Genomic DNA, 21935 nt, shown 5'->3' with positions numbered 1-21935 from the left:
GATGGTGGAGGAAGAGCCAGTTAGATGTAAGATAGAGGGAATATAACATCAAGATATGTTGTTGTTATGTGCCTTCAAGTCAATTACGACTTATAGCAACCCTATGAATCAGTGACCTCCAAAAGCATCTGTCATGAACCACCCTGTTCAGATCTTGTAAGTTCAGGTCTGTGGCTTCCTTGATGCAATTGATCCACCTCTTGTTTGGCCTTCCTCTTTTTCTACTCCATTCTGTTTTTCCCAGCATTATGGTCTTTTCTAGTGAATCCTGTCTTCTCATGATGTGTCCAAAGTATGATAACCTCAGTTTCATCATTTTAGCTTCTAGTGACCATTCTGGTTTAATTTGTTCTAACACCCAATTATTTGTCTTTTTCACAGTCCATGGTATGCGCAAAGCTCTCCTCCAACATCACATTTCAAATGAGTTGATTTTTCTCTTATCCGCTTTTCTCACTGTCCAACTTTCACATCCATACATAGAGATTGGGAATACCATGGTCTGAATGATCCTGACTTTCGTGTTCAGTGATACATCTTTGCATTTGAGGACCTTTTCTAGTTCTCTCATAGCTGCACTCCCCAGTCCCAGCCTTCTTGACTTCTTGATTTCTTGACTATTGTCTCCATTTTGGTTAATGACTGTGCCGAGGTATTGATAATCCTTGACAAGTTCAATGTCCTCACTGTCAGCTTTAAAGTTATATAAATCATTACTTTCGTCTTTTTGACATTCAGCTATAGTCCTGCTTTGTGCTTTCCTCTTTAACTTTCATCAGCATTTGTTTCAAATCATTACTGGTTTCTGCTATTAGTATGGTATCGTCTGCATATCTTAAATTATTGATATTTCTCCCTCCAATTTTCACACCTCCTTCATCTTGGTCCAATCCTGCTTTCCATATGATATGTTCTGCATATAGGTTAAACAAATAGGGTGATAAAATACACCTCTGTCTCACACCCTTTCCTATTGGGAACCAATCGGTTTCTCCATATTCTGTCCTTTCAGTAGATTTAGGTAAGAAATATTAGGATAGCTAGGAGAGTCAAGCATTGCTTTAGTGTCCTGGGAGGTGTCAGCTAAATGGCAGTGTCCAGGCAGCAGCTGTCTGGCTGAGTCCTCCCTTGTACTAAAGAGGGAAGGCTTGCCAGATCAGTGCTGAGCTGGCCCCTGGGGTTAATCAGCAAGACCGTCATGCCAGGTTACAGGGCCATCTGTGGATTTCCTAATCACTGGTCTAGTTCGTCTGCAATTTTGCAAGATTTCACATTTATGTTTTTAATAACGTTGTGACCCACTTTCATCCAATTGAGGCATCTGTCTCTTCATTGCCCTTACAAATATCCATCTTTTGTGATTACTGGGCTTACAGTGGAGGCAGACTTATAGCTTGAAAAAAAATAATGTTAAATTTGTGCACAGCCATATGAACCTGCATATTCCTTAACATCATGTTCTTAGGCCTTGCTCTAGATGGTCCTACCTTCAGAGGTAAGGGGAGTGATGACTGGCGTGGTGCCCAGAAATATTCGTTGGCACCACCCTTACCATTTTTCAGGCTCCATGTGAAAATGTGTTCTGCCTTGCATATGCTACAGATGGTGTACAGTCTGTTTTATTTTAATGGGATTTTAATTAAAAATTAGATTTTTTCTTGGATTTTGTTTTGAATTATTTTAATGTCTCTAAGCCACCTTGAAGGCTTATCAGTGGAAAGGTGGGATATAAATGTTTTAAATACATAAATATGATTCTCTCTGGACACTGCTGATTTGGGGATGTGCACAATTTTTAACAGGGGGAGGCTCAAGATATCATTTATGGAATTGTAAAATAGCTTGCTGGGTACAAAGACAGAAAATGCACTCAGAAAGAGGTGACTATCAGTAAAGAAAAGATTCAGTGAATGGTTCATGTATGCAGATTAAGAAATCTTTGTAACAGAAGATGAAGATAGCTCTATAGTGGCTGAAATGAGCAGACCTCCAAAATACTTTGTCTGAACATCTGTGGTTAAGATTATTATTAATTAATTGAACTAACAATCTGATATACATGTATGTATACCTAAAACAAATAACCAAGTGTAAAAACTAATGTTAAACTTCTGTTACATAATTGGACAGGGCATGCAGACATTATAAAGGTCCTAGTGATGTTTATGGGTCTGCATTATCTTGTACCTCATTATACCAATAAATAATGAAAACTCTCTATTTCTCCACAAAAAGATTATCAGATTGTCTCCCTTCTTTGACTCTTACCATATTGCTTCCTGCAAACTTGGCAAAAAAAATCACACTAACTGTCTTTGGGATATATTTGTACCCCAATGAGATTCCAGTGGAAGGGTGGGGTAACTTTATCCCACAGAGACCATTTTTTCCTGTATTGTCAGCACAAGTATGCTTGACAATATAAAAGTGCCTTGAGCCAAAAAACAGTTATACAAAGGAAGTAAGTTTTTTCTGAGCTAGCCCTTTCCCTATGCATATTGAGTAAACAACACAATTTGCCTCAAGTGCTTTTTGCTGGAGTATGTTTGGACCCCAGTGATTTTTTGTTTCCAGAAGGAAAACAGTAACTGGCTAAAATTTGGGGATGTTGTGCAGGTGATAGTTTGTGACACTGTCCTAGAAGGACACCCCTGTAGGTCTACTCATGTATAAATTACACAATAAAAGTACACCTGAGGCAGACATTTGCCCCTGGATCTGCTGGGGTATATTTGGACCAAGTAGTTTTTTGTTTCCAGAAGGAAAACCAAGTAGTAGCTGGCTAAATTTTTGAGACATTGTGTGAGTGACAGTTTGTGACAATGTCCTAGAAAGGACATCCTTATAGGTCTACTTATGTGTAAATTACATAATGAAAAGTGCACCTGAGGTCAACATAGCGCAAAAGTCAGCATGAGCATGCAAACAGTATCTGATATCTTAATAATCCATTCTTCCAAAGTTGGTGTTCTCATTTTTTTCCATTTATGACAACTAACTATTCTGACAGCAATTAGTGAATGTTGAACTAATAGTCTACCTGCTGCTAACACTATACCTTTAACGTAACCAAATAATGTAATTAAAGGGTTCACCAGCAGTCTGTACATTGTGATTATTAAATTTCACTTGTTTATTTATATATTAATAAATATATTTGTATACTGCTATTTCGTTTAAAAACATCAAAGCAGTTTTCAAGTTAAAACAACAACTGTACAATAAAAACATTAAAAATACAATAAAAAGCTATTGCAAAAAGAGATCTTAATTGCCTGCATAAGCCTGGTGGAACATAAAGGTTTTCAGCAGGCATTTAAATGTGAAAACAGAAGGTGCCTGCTGTATTGTATTGACTAATGTCTAAATCTTGGGAAATGCCCCCAAAATATGATGCATCCCAACATTAGTCACTTTTCATCTCTAGCATAAGTTACTAATGGTACTATAAATATGGCTGAGACACAGCAGTGTTAAATATCAGTGGAACAGGAACATATAAAAGCTTTCCTTGATGCTCACATTAGTTTGCTGGGGATATTCTGCCATAACTATTTCCATTGATCTGATGAGATTTCCTGTCCCAGATCTCTCTCCCAGCAGTTTTGATAGGTATTGATTGTTAAAACTATATTCAAGATAACTTAGGGATTTTGTAGTATTTCCCTTTTAAAAGTCTCAAATTCTATCAATTCCTGTGGATATCCATCACTTGTGACTTAAAGTATAAGCTATATTCCTTGATAAAATGGTGGTCGTGCTTGTCCCATTTCATTGATGATCTTAGAATACATTTTAATCATACCTTCTTTGAATAGCTTCCATACTTCTATAAGATCATGTCATTTCTGTAAATTAAATTAATCTTTCCTAGGAAATTCCCACCTTGTATTTTTTCATTATAAGAAAGTGCTGTGAGGGGTGAAAGTCGTGGACTCGGTTGTGTTTATGTTTACTCCAGACCATCAACATAATTTTGGTGCAACTATTTGTTTTAATAATGTCCTTATCAAATTGTGAACAATACTGTCGAGTGTTTTTTTAAAAAAACTCTGTTGATACATTGATTTGCTCTAACATGGTTAGCCTGTCTGGATGACACCATGATGCTAAATTTGTTAACATGGCTGTCTCATAATATCTAATAATAGAGGGGAAGGCCAATCCCCTAGTTTTAATTGTGTTTGTTAAACAGACAATCTAGGTTGTTTTCTTTCCCAGATATACTTCATTAATAACTTTTGCCAGGAGATAATGATTTTGAGTCTACTCCTAGTGGAAGATTTAAGAAAAACAATTGCATTTTTGGAAATAATATCATTTTCACTGCTGCCATTTTACCTATCCACGAGATGTTCATGTGAGCCCAATGATCTAATTCGATTTAGCCTGTCATTAATTTATCATGACTGTATTTAACTATCTTTCCAAAATCTTGCATTATATATATGCCTATGTTTCTTATTGCAGAGTTTTTCTAAGGTAATTTGTAATGGGTCATTATTTGATCCTTAATCTGCTTATTAATGTTCATTAATATTAATGTCATGCTTATTAATGCATTACTTGGTTACATTAATACTATAGCCCAATACCATGCTGAATCCATTAATTAGATTTAACATATTCCCAAATGTTTTTTCAGGATTTTTTACAAATAATGTCATGTGATCTCCATAATGATTATCCTGTCTCCCTATTATAACCTCATTGATGGTTCCCTCAGAACTGATAGCTAATGCACAGGGTTTGATAAAGAGCACAAATAACAAAGGAGATAAAGAGCATCCTTGTCTGGTGCCTGTGTTCAATCTGAATGGTCGTGAGCTTGTCCCATTGACTGAAACATAGGGATTTGGGCTGGAGTATATTAACTTGATCCAAGCTATAAATTTCCCATTCTAAAATATTGAAGGCTTTTTCTGGCATCTAGGATTATAGAATAGTAGAGCTGGAAGGGGCCTATAAGGCCATCGCATCCAACTCCCTGCTCGGCGCAGGAATCCAAATTAAAGCAAAGTAGATAAGGTAATACTTTATTGCTCATGACCAAAGGCCGCCTCAATGATATACAAATACAAATAACAAAATAGAATACAAATATTAATAATAAATATGAAAGGGATTAAAAGGATTAAAATTTTACACTAAAAACCAATATTCATACAGTCCTGTACAATCAAGGATACTAAAACAGGTATGAAGAGGTGGAGACCGACCAAATGAAACATTTGTACACTAACAACCACTGTTCAGGACCCTACATTCTTTTGAAACTTGGCTCTAATTTTCCCAGCTGCAAAAGCGAAGTTTGCCACTTGTCTAGTTATAAAAATATCCGTGCCCGCTAAAAGGACACAGACTTGTTCCAAAGTAGGCCTGTTATCAATCAGATGGGTGATGGGGCAAAGAACTCAGCCCTCAAATCTTTGTAAAGAGGGCAGTTCAACAAATAGTGGACAATATCCTCCACTTCGCCTGAGTTACATATACAGCAGCGGAGGTAAATAGGGATGTTATCATATCTCCCTGTGAGGAGTGCTGTGGGCATTGTTTGGAAGCATAAAGCAGTAAAGGCTCTCCTCAGCCATGGCGCATCTAGGAAGAAAAAATATGGTTCCATAATAAAAGAAGATTTATACATGGGGAACCAATAAGAAAAAGACGACTGCGTAGAAGCATGAAGATCCCATCTTTTAGAGTAGAGAAATATTCTGTCCTTCAATAACAATTTAGCACGAGTGGAAACATGGGAAGGGGGGGACTCTATACTTATCCCATAGAAAGCCAGGGTCGATTTAGTCCTGTTTAGCCAATTATTTTGCAAGGGGTTTTGTAGTTGTTCAAGCAGGCATTTTTTTGGTAACCGAGAGTCATCCATGGAGACTAGTCTTAGCCAAAAAAAGGCCAGAGCTGCATGAGCCAAAGCTTCTAACGGATACAAACCTGTCTCTAACCTCAAGAGAGAGACAGGCATGCCTTTTGGGGTTGCCAATACCGTGCGAAGGAAAGCATTTTGAACTTTCTCTGATGTGTTCATATTGGTATAGCCCCAGATCTCTGCACCATAAAGCAACATAGGTATTATTTTCCTTTGGAACATTTCCAGTACGGGTGGTACCAAACTGCCTCCCTTGAATTTAAAAAAGCACAGTAGCAAATGAATGGAATGGGAGGCCCTCAATTTGGAAAACTCAGCTTGTGGTTTCCATGAGAGGGTGGAAGTAAAGGTAAGACCTAAATACTTAAAGGTGCGTTGTTGTTGTATAAGTTTTTCATTTAATTTCCATATGTGACTTAATTTTCCTGCCAAAGACTACCACTTTAGTCTTGGAGTAGTTTATTTCTAAGTGTTCCTTCATACAGAAGGCGCCCAAGCTTCTTAATAGCCTCCTCATGCCTATTTGCATGATGGAAATCAGGGCTAAATCGTCAGCATAAAGCAGCACCAAGAGCTTTGAATCTAAAATCGAAGGCGGGAAAAAGGCAGGGCCAGTAAGTTCATTGACAGTATTATTAATATAAAAATTGAAGAGGAACGGGGCCAGGAGGCAACCCTGGCGTACTCCTCTCTTTGTTGGGACCGCATCAGAAAGCAAACCATTTGCACCTAACCTAACCCTAAGAAACGTGTTGGTATGAAGTATTTGTAACAGGCAAAGGAGTCGTCGATCGATGTTTGTTAGGCCTCATCTTGAGTACTCCATCCAGTTCTGGACACCACACTTTAAGAAAGATGCAGATGAACTAGAACAGGTTCAGAGCAGGGTAATGAGGATGATCAGTGACTGGAAACAAAGTCCTATGAGGAGAGACTGAAAGAACTGGGCATGTGTAGCTTCAAAAAGAGAAGACTAAGGGGAGATATGATAGCACTGTTCAAGTACCTGAAAGGTTGTCACACAGAGGAGGGCCAGGATCTCTTCTCGATCATCCCAGAGTGCAGGATGTGGAATAATGGGCTCAAGTTACAGAAAGCCAGATTTGAACTGAACATCAGGCAAAACATCTTAACTGTTAGAGCGGTATGACAGTGGAACTATTTACCTAGGGAGGTTTTGGCCTTTCCAACACTGGAGTCCTTCAAGAGGCAGCTGGACAGCCACCTGTCAAGTATGCTTTAATTTGGATTCCTGCATTGCGCAGGGGGTTGAACTTGATGGCCTTATATGCCCCTTCCAGCTCTGTGATACTATGAACCAAAAGTTCATTCAGGATTATTAATCACCAATAAATTAGGTCATTCTAAAAGTTAGTTTATTTAGAGTTGATTGTAGTTGATGATTGAGTAAAATCGTATATCAAAGTGAGGTACTTTCTTAATGATGTTTTAATGGATTGATGTTCATTGTGGGTGCTTTGTGTGACCTTCACCAATTTGCTGGAATTCAACTTGGCTTTTAATCTTTCCTCTGCTGCTTCTCCAAGCTGGGAATATGGAGGTTACAACAGGTCTCTTCTCTGGCTCCTTCAGCAGTGCCTACGTGTGCACTCAGCGTTGCACTCTGCACATTGGTGAGGCACACACTGAGGTGCTAGCCTTAGCTGTCACTCTTTTCTTGACAAAAACAAACAAACAAAAGACACCAACAACTAACATGCACGTGCTACCTAATGAATAGGTATTAGATTCTTCAGGACAACAGAGTAGGTCACAGCCCAATAGTTACAGCAGGGATGTGTAGGAACCAGACTGTACTCTGGTAAGAAAGTACTCTCCTCCAAATACAAACACTCTATTTGGGGAATTCCAGATCTGATGCCTGGCATTCCCCATCTCTATGCTGGGAAGCATTCACCTGTGGAATTTCTGCTACACGCTCTGCTGTTAAGGCACAAGATTTGTTCTAGGAAAAAATCTACTTATAAGCAGAGGTGTGGAGGGGAATTTTATAGATATATAAATAGATATCAATTTAAATGCTATTATTAATGCAAATATGTTACCAAGAGTCATTTTTAAAATATCAACAAATGAATCAATAAACACCTTGGGTTGGACCCAAAAGCTACCCTTCCTCCAGTAGGAATGGACCCTTTGGAACCAGCCCATTGCATTAAAGGGTGTTTTTCTGTATAAAGAATGGAGCAGCATATGGATGAGGGAGGACTCTTATGTATTGTATTATTACATTTATATCCCACCTTTCCTTCAAGGAGCTCAAGGTACTGTACATCGTTCTCACCGTCTCCATTTTATCCTTACATCAGTGCCATGAGGTAAGTTAGGCTGAGAGAGACGGTGGCTAGCCTAAGGTCACCAAGTGAGCTTAATGACCGAGTCAGAATTTGAACATTCTAGGCCCTAGTCCAGCACTCTGACCACTACACCAAACTGAGTCACCAAACTGATATGTCCATAATTTCTCAAATGTGTCACTTACCGGTGCAATCCTATTCACTAATATGCAGAAAACCTTGTGCTTTAAGAATATACCTATAGCTAACAGATATTTCTATCAAACTTTAAAAAACAGGGAAATTGGGCAGCTATAGTGAGTGCACCAGGTAAGCAGGAGACCTGACCTCTCTGAGATATTGTACTCCCCTACAAATTTGTCAAAATGCAAACACAGTTGGGGTTGGTCTTTCACAGTCCAATTCACTTCCTGTGTAGCTTGGAAGAATTTGGTAACATGTGCCTCTGAGCATATGGTGAGTGGTAGCAACACCTGCCATCTCCAAAGCTGGAGAATTACATTTTTTGTATGTTTGTTGGTGTTCTTCTTACTTTGCTTCTTTTCTGTGTTACTACTGTTTCTGCAGAGAATCTAACCTAGAAAATTATATTTCCCTCATTATTCATCCTAGAAATCTGTGTCAAATTTATTTTTATTAATTTCAAAGCCTTTTTTTTGGTCGATGCCATATGATAGTGAAGACAGCCTTTTGTGTTTCAAACTGGAGGTTATGCTCTATTTCTATTTTGGGCGCCTTAACAGTTGTATCTGAAACTGCAGTTTGATGTAAAATCAGATGGATTACAATATGTTGTTACTTAAGCAATGACTCTAACTGTTGGAAAAAACAAACGTGGCTTGCCCAAGATGCATGTTTTCAGCCTGCTATGCTAAAACTACTCCAGTTAAGGAAAGGTGGGCATGGTCAATTAAAAGCATAGAGCACACCTAGAATTTTGTTAGAATATATTTCACCTCCCACTGTTTTATCTTGAGCAAACTGAGACACTCCTCATGTCCATTGGAAACTATTCTGCAGAACAATCAGTGCCATTATTCTACAGTTGGTTTTTGGAGCTTCTTTTTTAGTGTTGCAAAGTGTTGCTGTACTTCACATATTCACAGAAACAGAAGTAAAATAAAATGATTTACTATAGGAAACTTCACTAAAATTTCAAAGTAAATCAGACATATTTAAAGTGACTATCTGAACTATATCTACTGTTTTAATATTGTTGTTTCCTCCCTGCTAAAACAAGATCAGCACAGCACATGTCTTGCTTCTGTTCTTTGGGCTGATTGCAGGTGTTGCCACCACTCACCATATGCTCAGAGGCACATGTTACCAAATTCTTCCAAGCTACACAGGACGTGGATCGGACTGTGAAAGACCAACCTCAATTGTGTTTGCATTTTGACAAATTTGTAGGGGAGTACAATATCTCAGAGAGGAGGTCAGGTCTCTTGCTCCCCTGGTGTATTCACTATAGCTGCCCAATTTCTCTGCTTTTAAAAGTTTGATAGAAATATCTGTTGGCTGAAGGTACGTTCTTAAACTGCAAGTTTTTTTTGCCTATTAGTGAATTTCTCTGCTTTTTAATCCGGGAGGTAAGAAATGGGATTGTGTGCAAGTTTGCTGAGAATGGATTGATCATTTGCTTGCTTATTGAGTTCAGTGGGATTTACTCCCCTGCAATCATGCTTAGGATAGGTGAAACTGACTACAGGGGAGGGGGAGATGGGAGCAGGCAGGAGGGGAGGAGGAGGGCAGGATTGATCATCTACATGTTTATTGACTTCAGTGGGATTTACTCCTGTGCAGTCATGGCTAGGATAGGTAACACTGACCATGGGGGAGGAGAAGGGGGAGGGGAGAGTAGAGGTAAGGAGGAAGGGGGAAAAGGGGAGCAGAAGGAGGGGGAGGGGGAAGGAGAGGATTGGAAGGGGAGGCAGAGGGGTGAAGGAAGGGGCAAAAGGAAGGTGATGGGAGGGGGAGGCAGAGAGGGCAGATTTGATAATTTGCATGCTTATTGAGTTCAGTGGGATTTACTCCCATGCAAACACGTTTAGATTCGGGTTATAGGGTTGTTAAGCAAGCGTTTCTGAGTTCAGGAGTATTAAGTTTTGTAAGGTTTCATTTTGAAATTAGCTTACGGGAAGCATCAGAATGGCATGGAGGGTATTTTCAATTTAACATTGCAGAATGCGAAAAATCCATGCTGACTATAGTATACAGCCACTCTTGTGGCTGTATACATGTCTAGTCAGAATTTAGTCCCACAGAGATCAGTGCACCTCTGTGGTATTAACTTCCTTAATATTCTTTCTGAGGCCCTTATAAATATGGCATGATATGTCATGCACTGCATTTATTATGATGCTCTTTTACTGGGAGGAAAGGCTGGATAAAAATCAAATAAATAAATAAATAAATAATATCAGGGACTAGTAGGGACTAGCAAGACTTCATCAAAAGTGCTACAAATCCAGCCCTGGCACCAGGGACATCATCCTGTCAAGACTTCAGAAAAATAGTAATATTTAGTACATAGCAAGATAGAAGTCTATTATTTGATTTAGAGATGGTGTTGTGTAGTGGTTAGAGTGTCAGACTGGGACCTAGGAGACCAGGGTTCAAATCTCAGCTCAGCTTGTTCGTGACCTTGGGCCAGTAACTGTTCCTCAGCCTAGCCTACCTCACAGGATTTTTGTGACAATAAAAGTCGGGAGAGGGAGAACCATGTTTGTACGCCACCTTGAGCTCCTTGGAGGAAAGGTGGAATATAAATGTAGCAATAATAATAATAATAAAAAATTAATCCTGCCTCTAAATAGAAAAAACACTTCTTGTTTGTAATTCCCAGTTACTATCCGCATGCAACTTAACTTTGGTAATATTTTTATCACATAAGTAATGCACCATCCACAATTTTTTAATTTTTAATTTTACATATGTATTTGAGAAGTTGTCTTATGAGTTCTTCCTACCACCTGCCCCATGTACAGGAGTTTCTTGACACCAACTGCTCATGCCACACAGAGCCATGCCACACAGAGCCGTCCCACAGGGTCGTGTCCTAAAACGCTCAATGTACATCCTTCTATGTACTATAAAGGCTCTATTAAGTTGTCAGTCATCATGTTTTGATCATTGCAGCATTATTGTATGCTACTTGTTTTAGGAAATATCTGATGGACAAATGGGAAATGATACAGCTTAATTTAAATCAAATTACCCTGCTTGTGGAAGACATTACAAAACTGGAGCTCTGTGAAGCTTGTGCAGGAAATGTCCTGTGGATTGTGCCCAAAAGAAATAAAAGTTGGCAGTTAGATTGGTGTCAGGATCTTTAAACACACACAGACACCCCCACCCCACATACACATACCAATGCACTGTTTGTACCCTCAGGGGAATGTGTGAAATTGCTGGCCATATAACAGCTTTACTGAGCTCTGTATACCCACCCCCACCAATATGCGGCTTTGAGGAGGCGGTGCACTCTTTGGTGCAAGGGTGTTCATTAGTTGTAGAGATTAATGCTTTGATCCATGCTACTGGTACACTGTTTAGACTATTAGAATATGTTTTTGGCCCAAAACGTTTGCTTCTGTTCCCACCCAGCCCACATCCTACCTCTGATCATAGTGAAGATTCTTTTTTTAAAAAAGAAAAAGTGCAGAACAAAGGGGCCATTTTCCATATATACTCCCCTCCCTCCCCCATGTTCTTGGCTTTCTGATTCTTTTCACAGCCAGCTAATGATCTCTTCCGGTTAACTTGAAGTTATAGATTCTTTATAAATTTATAGTGCTTTGCACTAATTTATTTTGATGTTTATTTTTATGTTTAACACAGCAGTTTGCAGTTATTGCAGTAAAAGACCTGTGTAACTTCCCAGAATACACCTATGTTTTTTCATGGATTAAAAAAAGCTGATATTTCTGACTTGACTTGGATGCATTTTCTTAGATTTTTTTAGGGCAGGGGTGGGGGACCTGTGGCTTTCCATAAGTTGCTGGGCTCCTATCAGCCCCAGCCAGCATGACAAGTGGCCAAGGAAGGTAGGAGTTGTAGCTCAACATCTGGAGGGCTAAATATTCCATATCCCTGCCTTAGAAAATATCTCTGCAGAAATAACACCTTTTATGAGGATTCCTTGTATCTTGTATTCCTTGTATCAGCTCTTGTATCTTGTTGTGGTTGTGTGTGTCTCTGTATGACTCTGTGTGTCTGTATATGTGTATAAACACACACATCACTGATACCTAATTTTTGATATAATTGTGGCTGGAACATGCCCACTAATTGGTTTGAGAGTTAGATCCAGACAATGCTTCTTATAGCTGTTTGTTCAGATAGGACTGGTCATAGGGTTAATTCTGCATGACAGCACTTCAGCAGCATCTTGAAAGCAATTACCCAACTTATGTTTTCCCACAGCTCATCTTAGAGCTTCAAAGGCTTCTGAGTTTAGAGCTATCATTAAGCTATATCTGAAATGTGATGGTCCCACAAAGGCTGATCCCCCCCCTTTCACCCCTCTCCCTCATTATTAAGTGTACAACCTACTGAGTTCTTTGGCGATACATGAAGATACCATGGAATAACCAGCCGAAAATTGGTAGTGTAGAATGAATATGATAATGGTATATTTTGTGTGTACTATTTTCTTCACTGAGAATTCATAAAGAAACTAAATTTCCAAACTTCTCTGTTCTTCAGGGAAACAAGCATTTATTTCTTGAGACGAAATATTAACATATATTGATGCAACCATTTTATGATGCTGTCCAGAAAAACAGATCTCACAAGTATGATGATAAAGAGTTAATCATGTGATGTTTATAATTCTGCCATTGTATTTCTATTTTTAACTTTTTCAGAGAATTTTGCTGCTGATTTGATTCTGTTATTATTAATTAAAGTTGCTAGTGTGAAAATACATTCAAAATATGTTTAGGAACAAATTTGTTTTGTGGACAAGGTACTTTAATATAGAGACATACATTTGCTATTTGTACTGTGGTCATGGGTTTCCCATGACATAAAAAGTTCCTTATAATTAAAGCATACCTCCCTTCTCTCTTTATTTTAGATCAGAAACCAAGTTTGACTCCAATTCAGGTATGTTTAAGTTTACAATCTTATGTTCAATATGCTGTTTTCATGTTATTCTCAAAAGAGTAATTTATCAGTTCAAGTACAGTCTTAACTTTAAACAGTCTGGAACAAGCCAATATTTAAAACAATCTCAGGTTTCAGAGTGCCTTAAACAGTGCTGCTATTGTGAATGGCAGTGCTTTTATTCGTTCCATAGATTCAAGTGTTTCATTTCACTCATGTTAAGATGATTGCAAGGAAACCATGTCGGTTCTGCATTAGGTTTTGAATGTTGGGGGGGGGGGCGCTGAGGGAAGTGGATTTCAGGAATATTGGCTGTTTTAAAAGGATATTTTTCTTCCTGGAGGACAAAGTTGTTTCACGGGCATGAAGTCTGAGCAGCCGATACATCAGGAAACAGGTTATTTGTCATCAAATTTTCATGACATGTCCATGTATACATGCTTGCCAGACAAGGCTGTAGATTTCTCTCTAGGTGGTTCATTTAAATGTCTGTTTCTTTTAGATGTATAAGAAATATTGATGTCATAAGGGTCTTAAAAGCAGAGCATTCTAAAAGTTAATTTAAACTGAACAGTTTAAACTAACTACATTATAGCAAGCAGGGTAGGTTTTTTAAATTGAGAATGGCGGGGGTAGTAATGGAAGAATCTGAATTGATTTTGTTTTAGCCACATAGGCTTTCACGCTCAGTACAGATGTATTATTGTTGTTGTTGTTGTTGTTGTTGTTATTATTATTATTATTAATTCAATTTATATCCCGCCCTTCCTCCCGAACATGACACAGCATGCTTTCAAATGGTAAATAACAGGTTCTGTTGAAAAATGGACATGATTTCCTTATTATTAGAGTTCTCTGAGTTCTTTGATAGAGACTGGCCATTTATATTTTCCAGTAATGATGTTCTGCCTTATCATTTGAACAATTGGGAAGTATTCTGATACAGTTTGCTAGTATATACATTAATTCAGAACTGAGAACAAGCTCTGTACTACATACTGTATATGATATTTAGTACAAACCTTGCCCTGGTAAAGTTATAAATCCTTGTAATACTGCTCTAAAGACATGATGGCTTGTGCCAAGAGGGAGAGTTGGGCCTGCATGTGGGTATAACAAGCATTAATTATGGGGAAAAATTAGGAGTTTGGGAAGATGTGGGATTTTTATGCACATTTTGACCTTCTGCTATTAAAAAATGTGACAGTTTCACAAGAACTCTGGACCAGGCTACAGCCATCCTGATTTTGTTAGATTCCAACTCCCATCAGTCCTAGCCAGTATGGCCAATTGTCAAGGATGATTAGAGTTGTAGTCCAGCAACATCTGGAGGGACACAGTTTCTCCACAGCTACTATAGATGAATGCCAGGCTTTATAATGCCAGACTTTAGTGTATATGAATGCGTCTGGTTCGGGTTGACACCTGAAACATAAGTATGTATCATTACCTGTCCCCACACACACCCTTCTTCTGTTTATACCCTTCTAGTCATAGCTGCTACAGCACAGCTGCATAGTGGCTTCCTCCCACATGCCCTGTGACTGTTCATGCTACCCTAGCAGCCCATATAGCAGCTTGCTACAGTTGCTTCTGTGCCTCCATGGTGTTAAATAGATAGACTATGACAATGCTATGAATGTGTTTTACTATTTTCTTGGTCTATTATAATTTCTAGCTCAAACAGGCTGGTTTCTTGAATACTGTTTTTGTTGCTCTGCTTCACTGGTCTAGAATACACATTTTCTCCTTCCTTGGACAATCCCCTCTGTTTGCTGGAGATGAAATGTACTTGGAAAAACCATTTATAAGGGACAAATACCATCCTCTGCGGAGAGCTTGATAATTTCTGTGCGTTTTTGTGAGAATAACATGAAGAATTGCACAGATTTATTTCCTTGTAATAAAAGCAGAGTCTGGAATGCAGTTAGTTATGAAAGGTCCAATTTAGTAATTTTTAACTACAAAATCTGGAAACATCATACGGGGCTGAAAGACTAAGAAAAAAATTGTCCATGCAACATGAATTTGAACCTGAACATTTAACTTCAAAGTGAAACAAAAAATTAAATTGATGTTCAGTATTCATCATGCAAATGGCTATAACATCTGTACAGAAATACACATTCTTCACTGATGACTAGAAATTTATTTACTTTAGTAACAATGACATCTTTTGCTGAAAGAAATTCTCCACTCACTGTAGATGCTTCTGCTCCAGACAGTAATTACAGTTTCTGTTTTTGAACCTTAGGGTCATAGAATAAAATGACGTTGTTGCATTCATACTTTTAACTTTAAAAAGGTTGTGGTTAGGGATGGAAAAATAGTTTTGGTTCTCTCAGTTTCTCACTTTTCCAATCTTAAATTCAGTTCTCCACATTTCTGCAGCAATTTGCGAAAATCCTCATGAAAATTCTCCAGCATTTTAGTGCAAATTTCTCCTAATAAAACATTTTAGGCAATTTTGACTAAATTATACATTTTTAAAGCATTTTCTCCTCATCTACTGCATTTTGTATGTTAGTTTTATTCCTATATTCATTTTTATTCACACTTTCCCCTAAATCTTTTGTAAATATTGGTTGGCGAATTGCATAGCAAAATTCGAATGTCCGAATTTTGAAGGATGGCTGTGTTTTGAAAAGTGTGAATTTGATAGATTTGGCTTGAAATGTGAACTGAATAGAATTTCTTGCCCATCCCTATTTATGGTAAGAAACTGGAGTAAATTGGCATTTCATAAACAGCTGACTTTAGGGAAAAAGATACTTCCATGGAAGTCCAGCACAAGTTGTAGGGGGAAAATTGAATGAAGAGTGGCTGAATGAAGAGTGAGCAGGAATTGCACTAATACCCTCTTGTTAAAAGGACTGGGTTGGATACATTTTGTGCATGTTATATTAAGATTTTATTATTTCTTCCAATAGCAACTTCTGTTAAATATTCTGCAGCTATATAGGTTGGCTTCATATGTGCAGTTTGGGGTTTATTTCCTTGTGGGTGGTGTGACAGTCATCTGTTTTCAGTAGTACTATCTATCTTTAGTAATGGGCCCCACCTTACAGAGCCAGTTGGCAAAACACATTGCTTCAAAGAGACCACAGTGGAGAAACAAGATTAGCTATGCTTATTGCACAGTCCTGTACATGTTTATTTGGAAGAACTAGGGATGGGGGAGAAATTTGATTCAATTTGCATTTAAAAGTGAATATATCAAATTTGCACCTTCCGAAACAATATGAGAACTGAAATACAGTCCTTTGAAATTTGCACAAAGAATGTTTTCAAAAATATTAAGGTGAAGTGTGCATAAAAATGAATACATTAGTAATAATAATAAATAAAATTTTATTTTTAGGCCACCTATCTGGCCGAATGAATGGCCACTCTAGGCGGCGTACATAAAATTAAGTACACATATAAATACAATTATACAATTATAACAATCTGTAACATCTATACACTATAAACTAAAATTACCCCAAAATCCTATATGCCCGTTGGAACAGCCACGTTTTCAATCTTTGGTGGAAAATTACCAGGGAGGGGGTATGCCGAAGATCATATGGCAGAGAGTTCCAGAGGGTGGGAGCCACAATCGAAAATGCCCTCTCTCTGGTCCGCACCAGCCTAGCTGTTCTAACTGGTGGGACCGAGAGAAGGTCTTGTGAGGTTGATCTTGTCAGGCGGCCTATTTGGTGATGCTGGAGGCGTTCCATTAGATAAACTGGACCGAAACCGTGTAAGGCTTTAAAGGTTAACACCAACACCTTGAATTGGGCTCGGTAAACAACTGGTAACCAGTGCAGATCTTGTAGCACTGGGGTGATATGGTCACGGCGGCGGCTGTTCTTAAGCAACCATGCCGCCGCATTCTGTACCAGCTGTAATTTCCAGACCGTCTTCAAGGGTAGCCCAACGTAGAGCGCATTACAGTAGTCTAAGCGAGAGGAGACCAGGGCATGTACTACTCGTGGGAGTAGATGGACAGGAAGGTAGGGTCGCAGCCTCTGTATCAGATGTAGTTGATACCAAGCTGCCCGGCTCACTGCTGAAACCTGAGCCTCCATGGACAGTTGGGAGTCAAGAATGACCCCGAGGCTGCGGACCTGGTCCTTCAGGGGCAATCTTACCCCTTTCAACACCAGGTCAATATCTCCTAATCTTCTCTTGTCTCCCACAAGCAGTACCTCGGTCTTGTCGGGGTTTAGTTTCAGCCTGTTACCTCCCATCCATCCACTTACGGACTCCAGGCACTTGGAAATAGTATCCACAGCCAACTCCGGTGAGGACTTAAATGAGAGATAGAGCTGAGTGTCATCCGCATATTGGTGGCACTGCAACCCAAATCTCCTGATGATGGCCCCCAGCGGCTTTACATAGATGTTAAATAGCATGAGAGAGAGGATAGAGCCCTGTGGCACCCCACAATTAAGGGGCCAAGGGTCTGAAACCTCATCTCCCAATGCTACCCGTTGGTGGCTGTCAGAGAGATAGGAACGGAAGCACCGTAGAACAGTGCCCCCAATTCCCATTCCCTCCAGGCGATCCAAGAGGATACCGTGGTCAACAGTATCGAAAGGCGCTGAGAGATCCAGGAGGACGAGGAATGAGTGTTCTCCCCTATCCAACGTCCTCCTCAAATCATCCACCAGAGCGACCAAGGCTGTTTCAGTTCCATGTCCAGTCCTGAAGCCCGATTGGAAAGGATCTAAATAATCTGCTTCCTCCAAGTGTGTCTGTAACTGTTTGGCCACCACTCGTTCGATCACCTTGCCCAAAAACGGTAAATTGGAGACTGGGCGAAAGTTGTTCAGTTCTTGGGGATCCAAGGAGGACTTTTTCAAGATGGGCTTTATTATCGCCTCCTTGAGGGCAGATGGCAGTGCACCCTCTTCCAAGGAAGCATTTACCACCGCCTTGATCCCTTCGTTCAGTCTCTCTTTGCAGCCCAGAATGAGCCACGTAGGGCAAGGATCAAACAAACAGGTGGTTGGTCTTACAATAGAGAGCACCTTGTCCACTTCCTCAGAGGGAAGAGGCTGAAACCGATTCCACCGGACCGGAATGCAACTGGCCGTCTCTGGCCCACTTCCTGTATCCACGGCGTACGGGATCGTGCTCCTCAAGCGATCGATTTTATCGGCAAAGTGTTTTGCAAATGCGTCACAGGAGGCTGCGCAACTGGACCGACCAGGCTTCGGACAACTTGGAACAATCTCCTGGGACAACACTCTGCGGATGCAATAGAGGCAGCAAAGAAATCCCTCTTTGCTGCCTTTGTTGCCACTTGGTAGGCCGCTATTGCTACTCTAACCAGTGTCTGATCGTTTTCGGAGCGAGATTTCCCCCACCGGCGTTCTAGTCGTCTCACCTCCTGCCTCAGACCTCGCAGACGTGGTGTATACCAAGATGCGATCTGAGTTCTATTCAGGGGGAGAGGACGCTTCGGAGCCACCCGGTCTATTGCCCCGGTAATCCCCCTATTCCACTCTGTTACCAGGGCTTCGACCGGGCGACCTTCAGACAGCTCCAAATCTCCCAGCGTATTCAGGAATCCTTTTGGCTCCATCAGGCGTCTGGGGCGGACCATTCTAATAGGTCCCTGTCCCCTGCGGAGGGTGTGTGGCAATGAGAGATCCACATTCACCAGATAGTGATCTGACCATGACACGGGGTGAAAATAACATATAAAAATGGTTTATATTAGGAGACATTGCTTGCAAACATGTACATTGGGCAAAGCTGCGTACAAAAAACGCTGAAGAATTTTCATGATTTTTATTTTTAATAAATCACACATTGCTGCAGAAATGTGTAGAACTGAATTTAAGATTTTTTAGTACGGTGCAAATCTGAAAGTAAGCCTGTTTCCCCTTATCTGTCAAAGGCCATCCTAAGGGTCAGATTGAGTTTGAGAAGCATGTAGACTCAAGCATGAAGCCATGACAATGACTAAATGGGGCACAAGAAGTGATGAGGTTTTTCTGGGAAAGTTTGAAGTAGGAATTTTCCTATGCAGATTGGGGTAATTTGCATCAGATAGGTTTCTATTTGCGTTGATCCTAGAGAGTGATCTAATTTAGCAAGTTTGTTTTACTTGGTATTTAGTATACAAAGTTAGAAACATTGAAGCTAAGGTGGCCTGATAGTTATTGGCATCCATTCATTGTTACTAATAAACTCATGAAACAGAAAACCTCGCACAGAAAAATAAAGAAAAATAAAAAAAATTCGCTCCCCGTCACCAGGCACAAGGAAAGCCCACTCTCCTTTCCTCATTTGATGGGCCTTCAGGAAATCATGCTGTTTTGAAACTCAAGAGTTTGTACCATGCTCTGTGAAACAGAATTCTCCCCCCTTACTCCAGTTTTATGTTAGATGGAAATGTCTGCTTTAATTTCTGCTTAATCTATTTCACTAGCTGAAATGTTGCCTCCTCTTAGAACTTTGGTTTAATGGATTGTGTGGACTTTTTTATTAATGGTTTTTATTCTAGACTGTGTAGACTTATGAACCAGTCTTGATTTATGTGGCTTATCTAAGAATTGACAGGGAAAATAATTTTCAAAAATGTCATCAGAAGAGCCTTTGATTAAAATGTGCTGCAAATGAAGTGTTACTTCTTAAATGATCATTACCTATTTTCATACATTTTGTAAAATTAACAGTGTGTTCAAGAACATAAGGAGCATGGTTTAAATTTATTTTTAAAGTTCATAAACATTAATGTTGGACAGTTATTCATTGTCTGCTTCAATACAAGGGAAAATTATCTGTACTATACAGATGCTCTATCTTTAATTCAGACTCTTTTACAAAAACTTCTCTCCCTTTATCATATTGTTGTCATATCACAGCTTATTTACATAGGCCTAATGAAATCTTAATGGATGGTGGAAGATTAGATAGAAATAAACAGTGGTAGTCCACATACTAAACAGTATTTGATAAAAATGCAGTATAGCAAGCTTATGGTGTCCTATAGTCAATGTTGGATATTTCTCCCCCTTGGATTTTTTCTTCTGGTGAGCTTGGAATTAGTCATTATGAAAAAAAATTAAAGAATAAAAAGGAAAAATCCCAATATAAGGGAGAAAATGTAGCACAGTAGGAACAAGGAAATTGCTCACAATTTATATATTGTAAGAGATTTTTTTCAAACTGTAATGATGGTGAAATTTTAATTGATAACATATAAAACATCATGGTCAGACTATCAAATTAAACCTGTTTGGGTTTTTTAGTTTTTGATAATTGTATCTCTACATGGATCAGAATTGCATTGTGTTAATGATGATATGTGCAGGATGTGTAAAAAAAAATGCTTATTTGGTTTATGGTTAGATCATGGTAACCTGCGAAATCAAACTTCAAGTCTTGGGCCCACTGATTATCTTTAGGAGGTCTGCAGGTGCATTCTTAGGAGGATTTCTTCAACATAGGTCATTTAGCACATCTGATCCCTGCAAACTATGCTTGTGCTGACATGGTACTTTACAAAAGAAAGGGGGTCGTAGTGGGGCCAGTGCAAGTAGCACAATTTTTACAACTGTGTGGTGATAGCACAGAGACTTCTGTGCTACCATTTTCCCCCCTGGAGATTTCACCTTGACTTTCAGCTTGGTGCTGAAGCACTGATCTTGGAATGAGAGAAATTCCTTTGCAGATGAGCCTTTTCCGTATTTCAACTGATGTTAAGTTTTTAGACCAAGTGCACAAGTATAATATGGTTTAGAAGTACCAGGTTTGACCCATTTTGCTGCCTGATGTGGAAAAAAAATGGTGCCCTCCCTTCCCCCTCCCAGTTGAGGCTTTCTGACTTTTTTGGGCACCTGAGGCAGAAAATCACACAAGTTGGATGATGATGATGATGATGATTAATTACATTTGTATCCCACCTCATAGCTGAAGCTCTCTGGGCGGTTTACAACAATTAAAAATGTTAAAAACAAATATACAAATTTAAAAACACTTTTTAAATAAACAATTTAAAAACACATGCTAAAATGCCTGGGAGAAGAGGAAAGTCTTGACCTGGCACCGAAAAGATAAGAGTGTTGGCGCCAGGCACACCTCATCATGGAAATCATTCCATAATTTGGAGGCTATCACTGAGAAACCTCTCTCCCTTGTTGCCATCCTCCAAGCTTCCCTCGGAGTAGGCACCCAGAGGAGGAGCTTTGATGTTGAGCGTAGTGTACAGGTGGGTTTGTGTCGGGAGAGGCATTCCATCAGGTACTGTGGTCCCAAGCTGTGTAAGGCTTTATAGGTTAAAACCAGCACTTTGAATCGAGCTCAGAAACATACAGGCAGCCAATGCAAGCAGGCCAGAATCGGTTTTATATGTTTGAATCGTCTGGTCCCTGTTACCAATCTGGCCGCTGCATTTTGCACAAGCTGCAGTTTCCGAACCATCTTCAAAGGCAGCCCCACTTAGAGTGCATTGCAGTAATCTAACTGGAGGTTACCAGAGCATGGACAACTGAAGCCAGGTTATCCCTGTCCAGATAGGGACGTAGCTGGGCCACCAACTGAAGTTGGTAGAAGGCACTCCGTGCCACTGAGGCTACCTGAGCCTTACGTGACAGAGATGGTTCTAGGAGAACCCCTAAGCCATGAAC

At 39.5% G+C, this 21935-nt stretch overlaps 1 protein-coding gene across 6 annotated transcripts in view; it reads left to right on the top strand.

Annotated features, from left to right (window-relative positions):
• The window catches only part of MSRB3 (methionine sulfoxide reductase B3), a 124363-nt gene that overhangs the window by 62765 nt on the left and 39663 nt on the right, over window positions 1-21935 (top strand). For all 6 annotated transcript variants that reach the window (XM_061639817.1, XM_061639823.1, XM_061639820.1 and 3 more), the window contains one exon: window positions 13280-13308. In XM_061639817.1, coding sequence (XP_061495801.1) covers window positions 13280-13308 — 29 coding nt within the window. The remainder of the gene's footprint in view (window positions 1-13279; window positions 13309-21935) is intronic.

Source organism: Rhineura floridana, chromosome 8, assembly GCF_030035675.1.
Source record: "Rhineura floridana isolate rRhiFlo1 chromosome 8, rRhiFlo1.hap2, whole genome shotgun sequence".
In the NCBI taxonomy this organism is placed as follows: Eukaryota; Metazoa; Chordata; class Lepidosauria; order Squamata; family Rhineuridae; genus Rhineura; species Rhineura floridana.
This window is presented reverse-complemented; position numbering and strand designations above follow the sequence as displayed.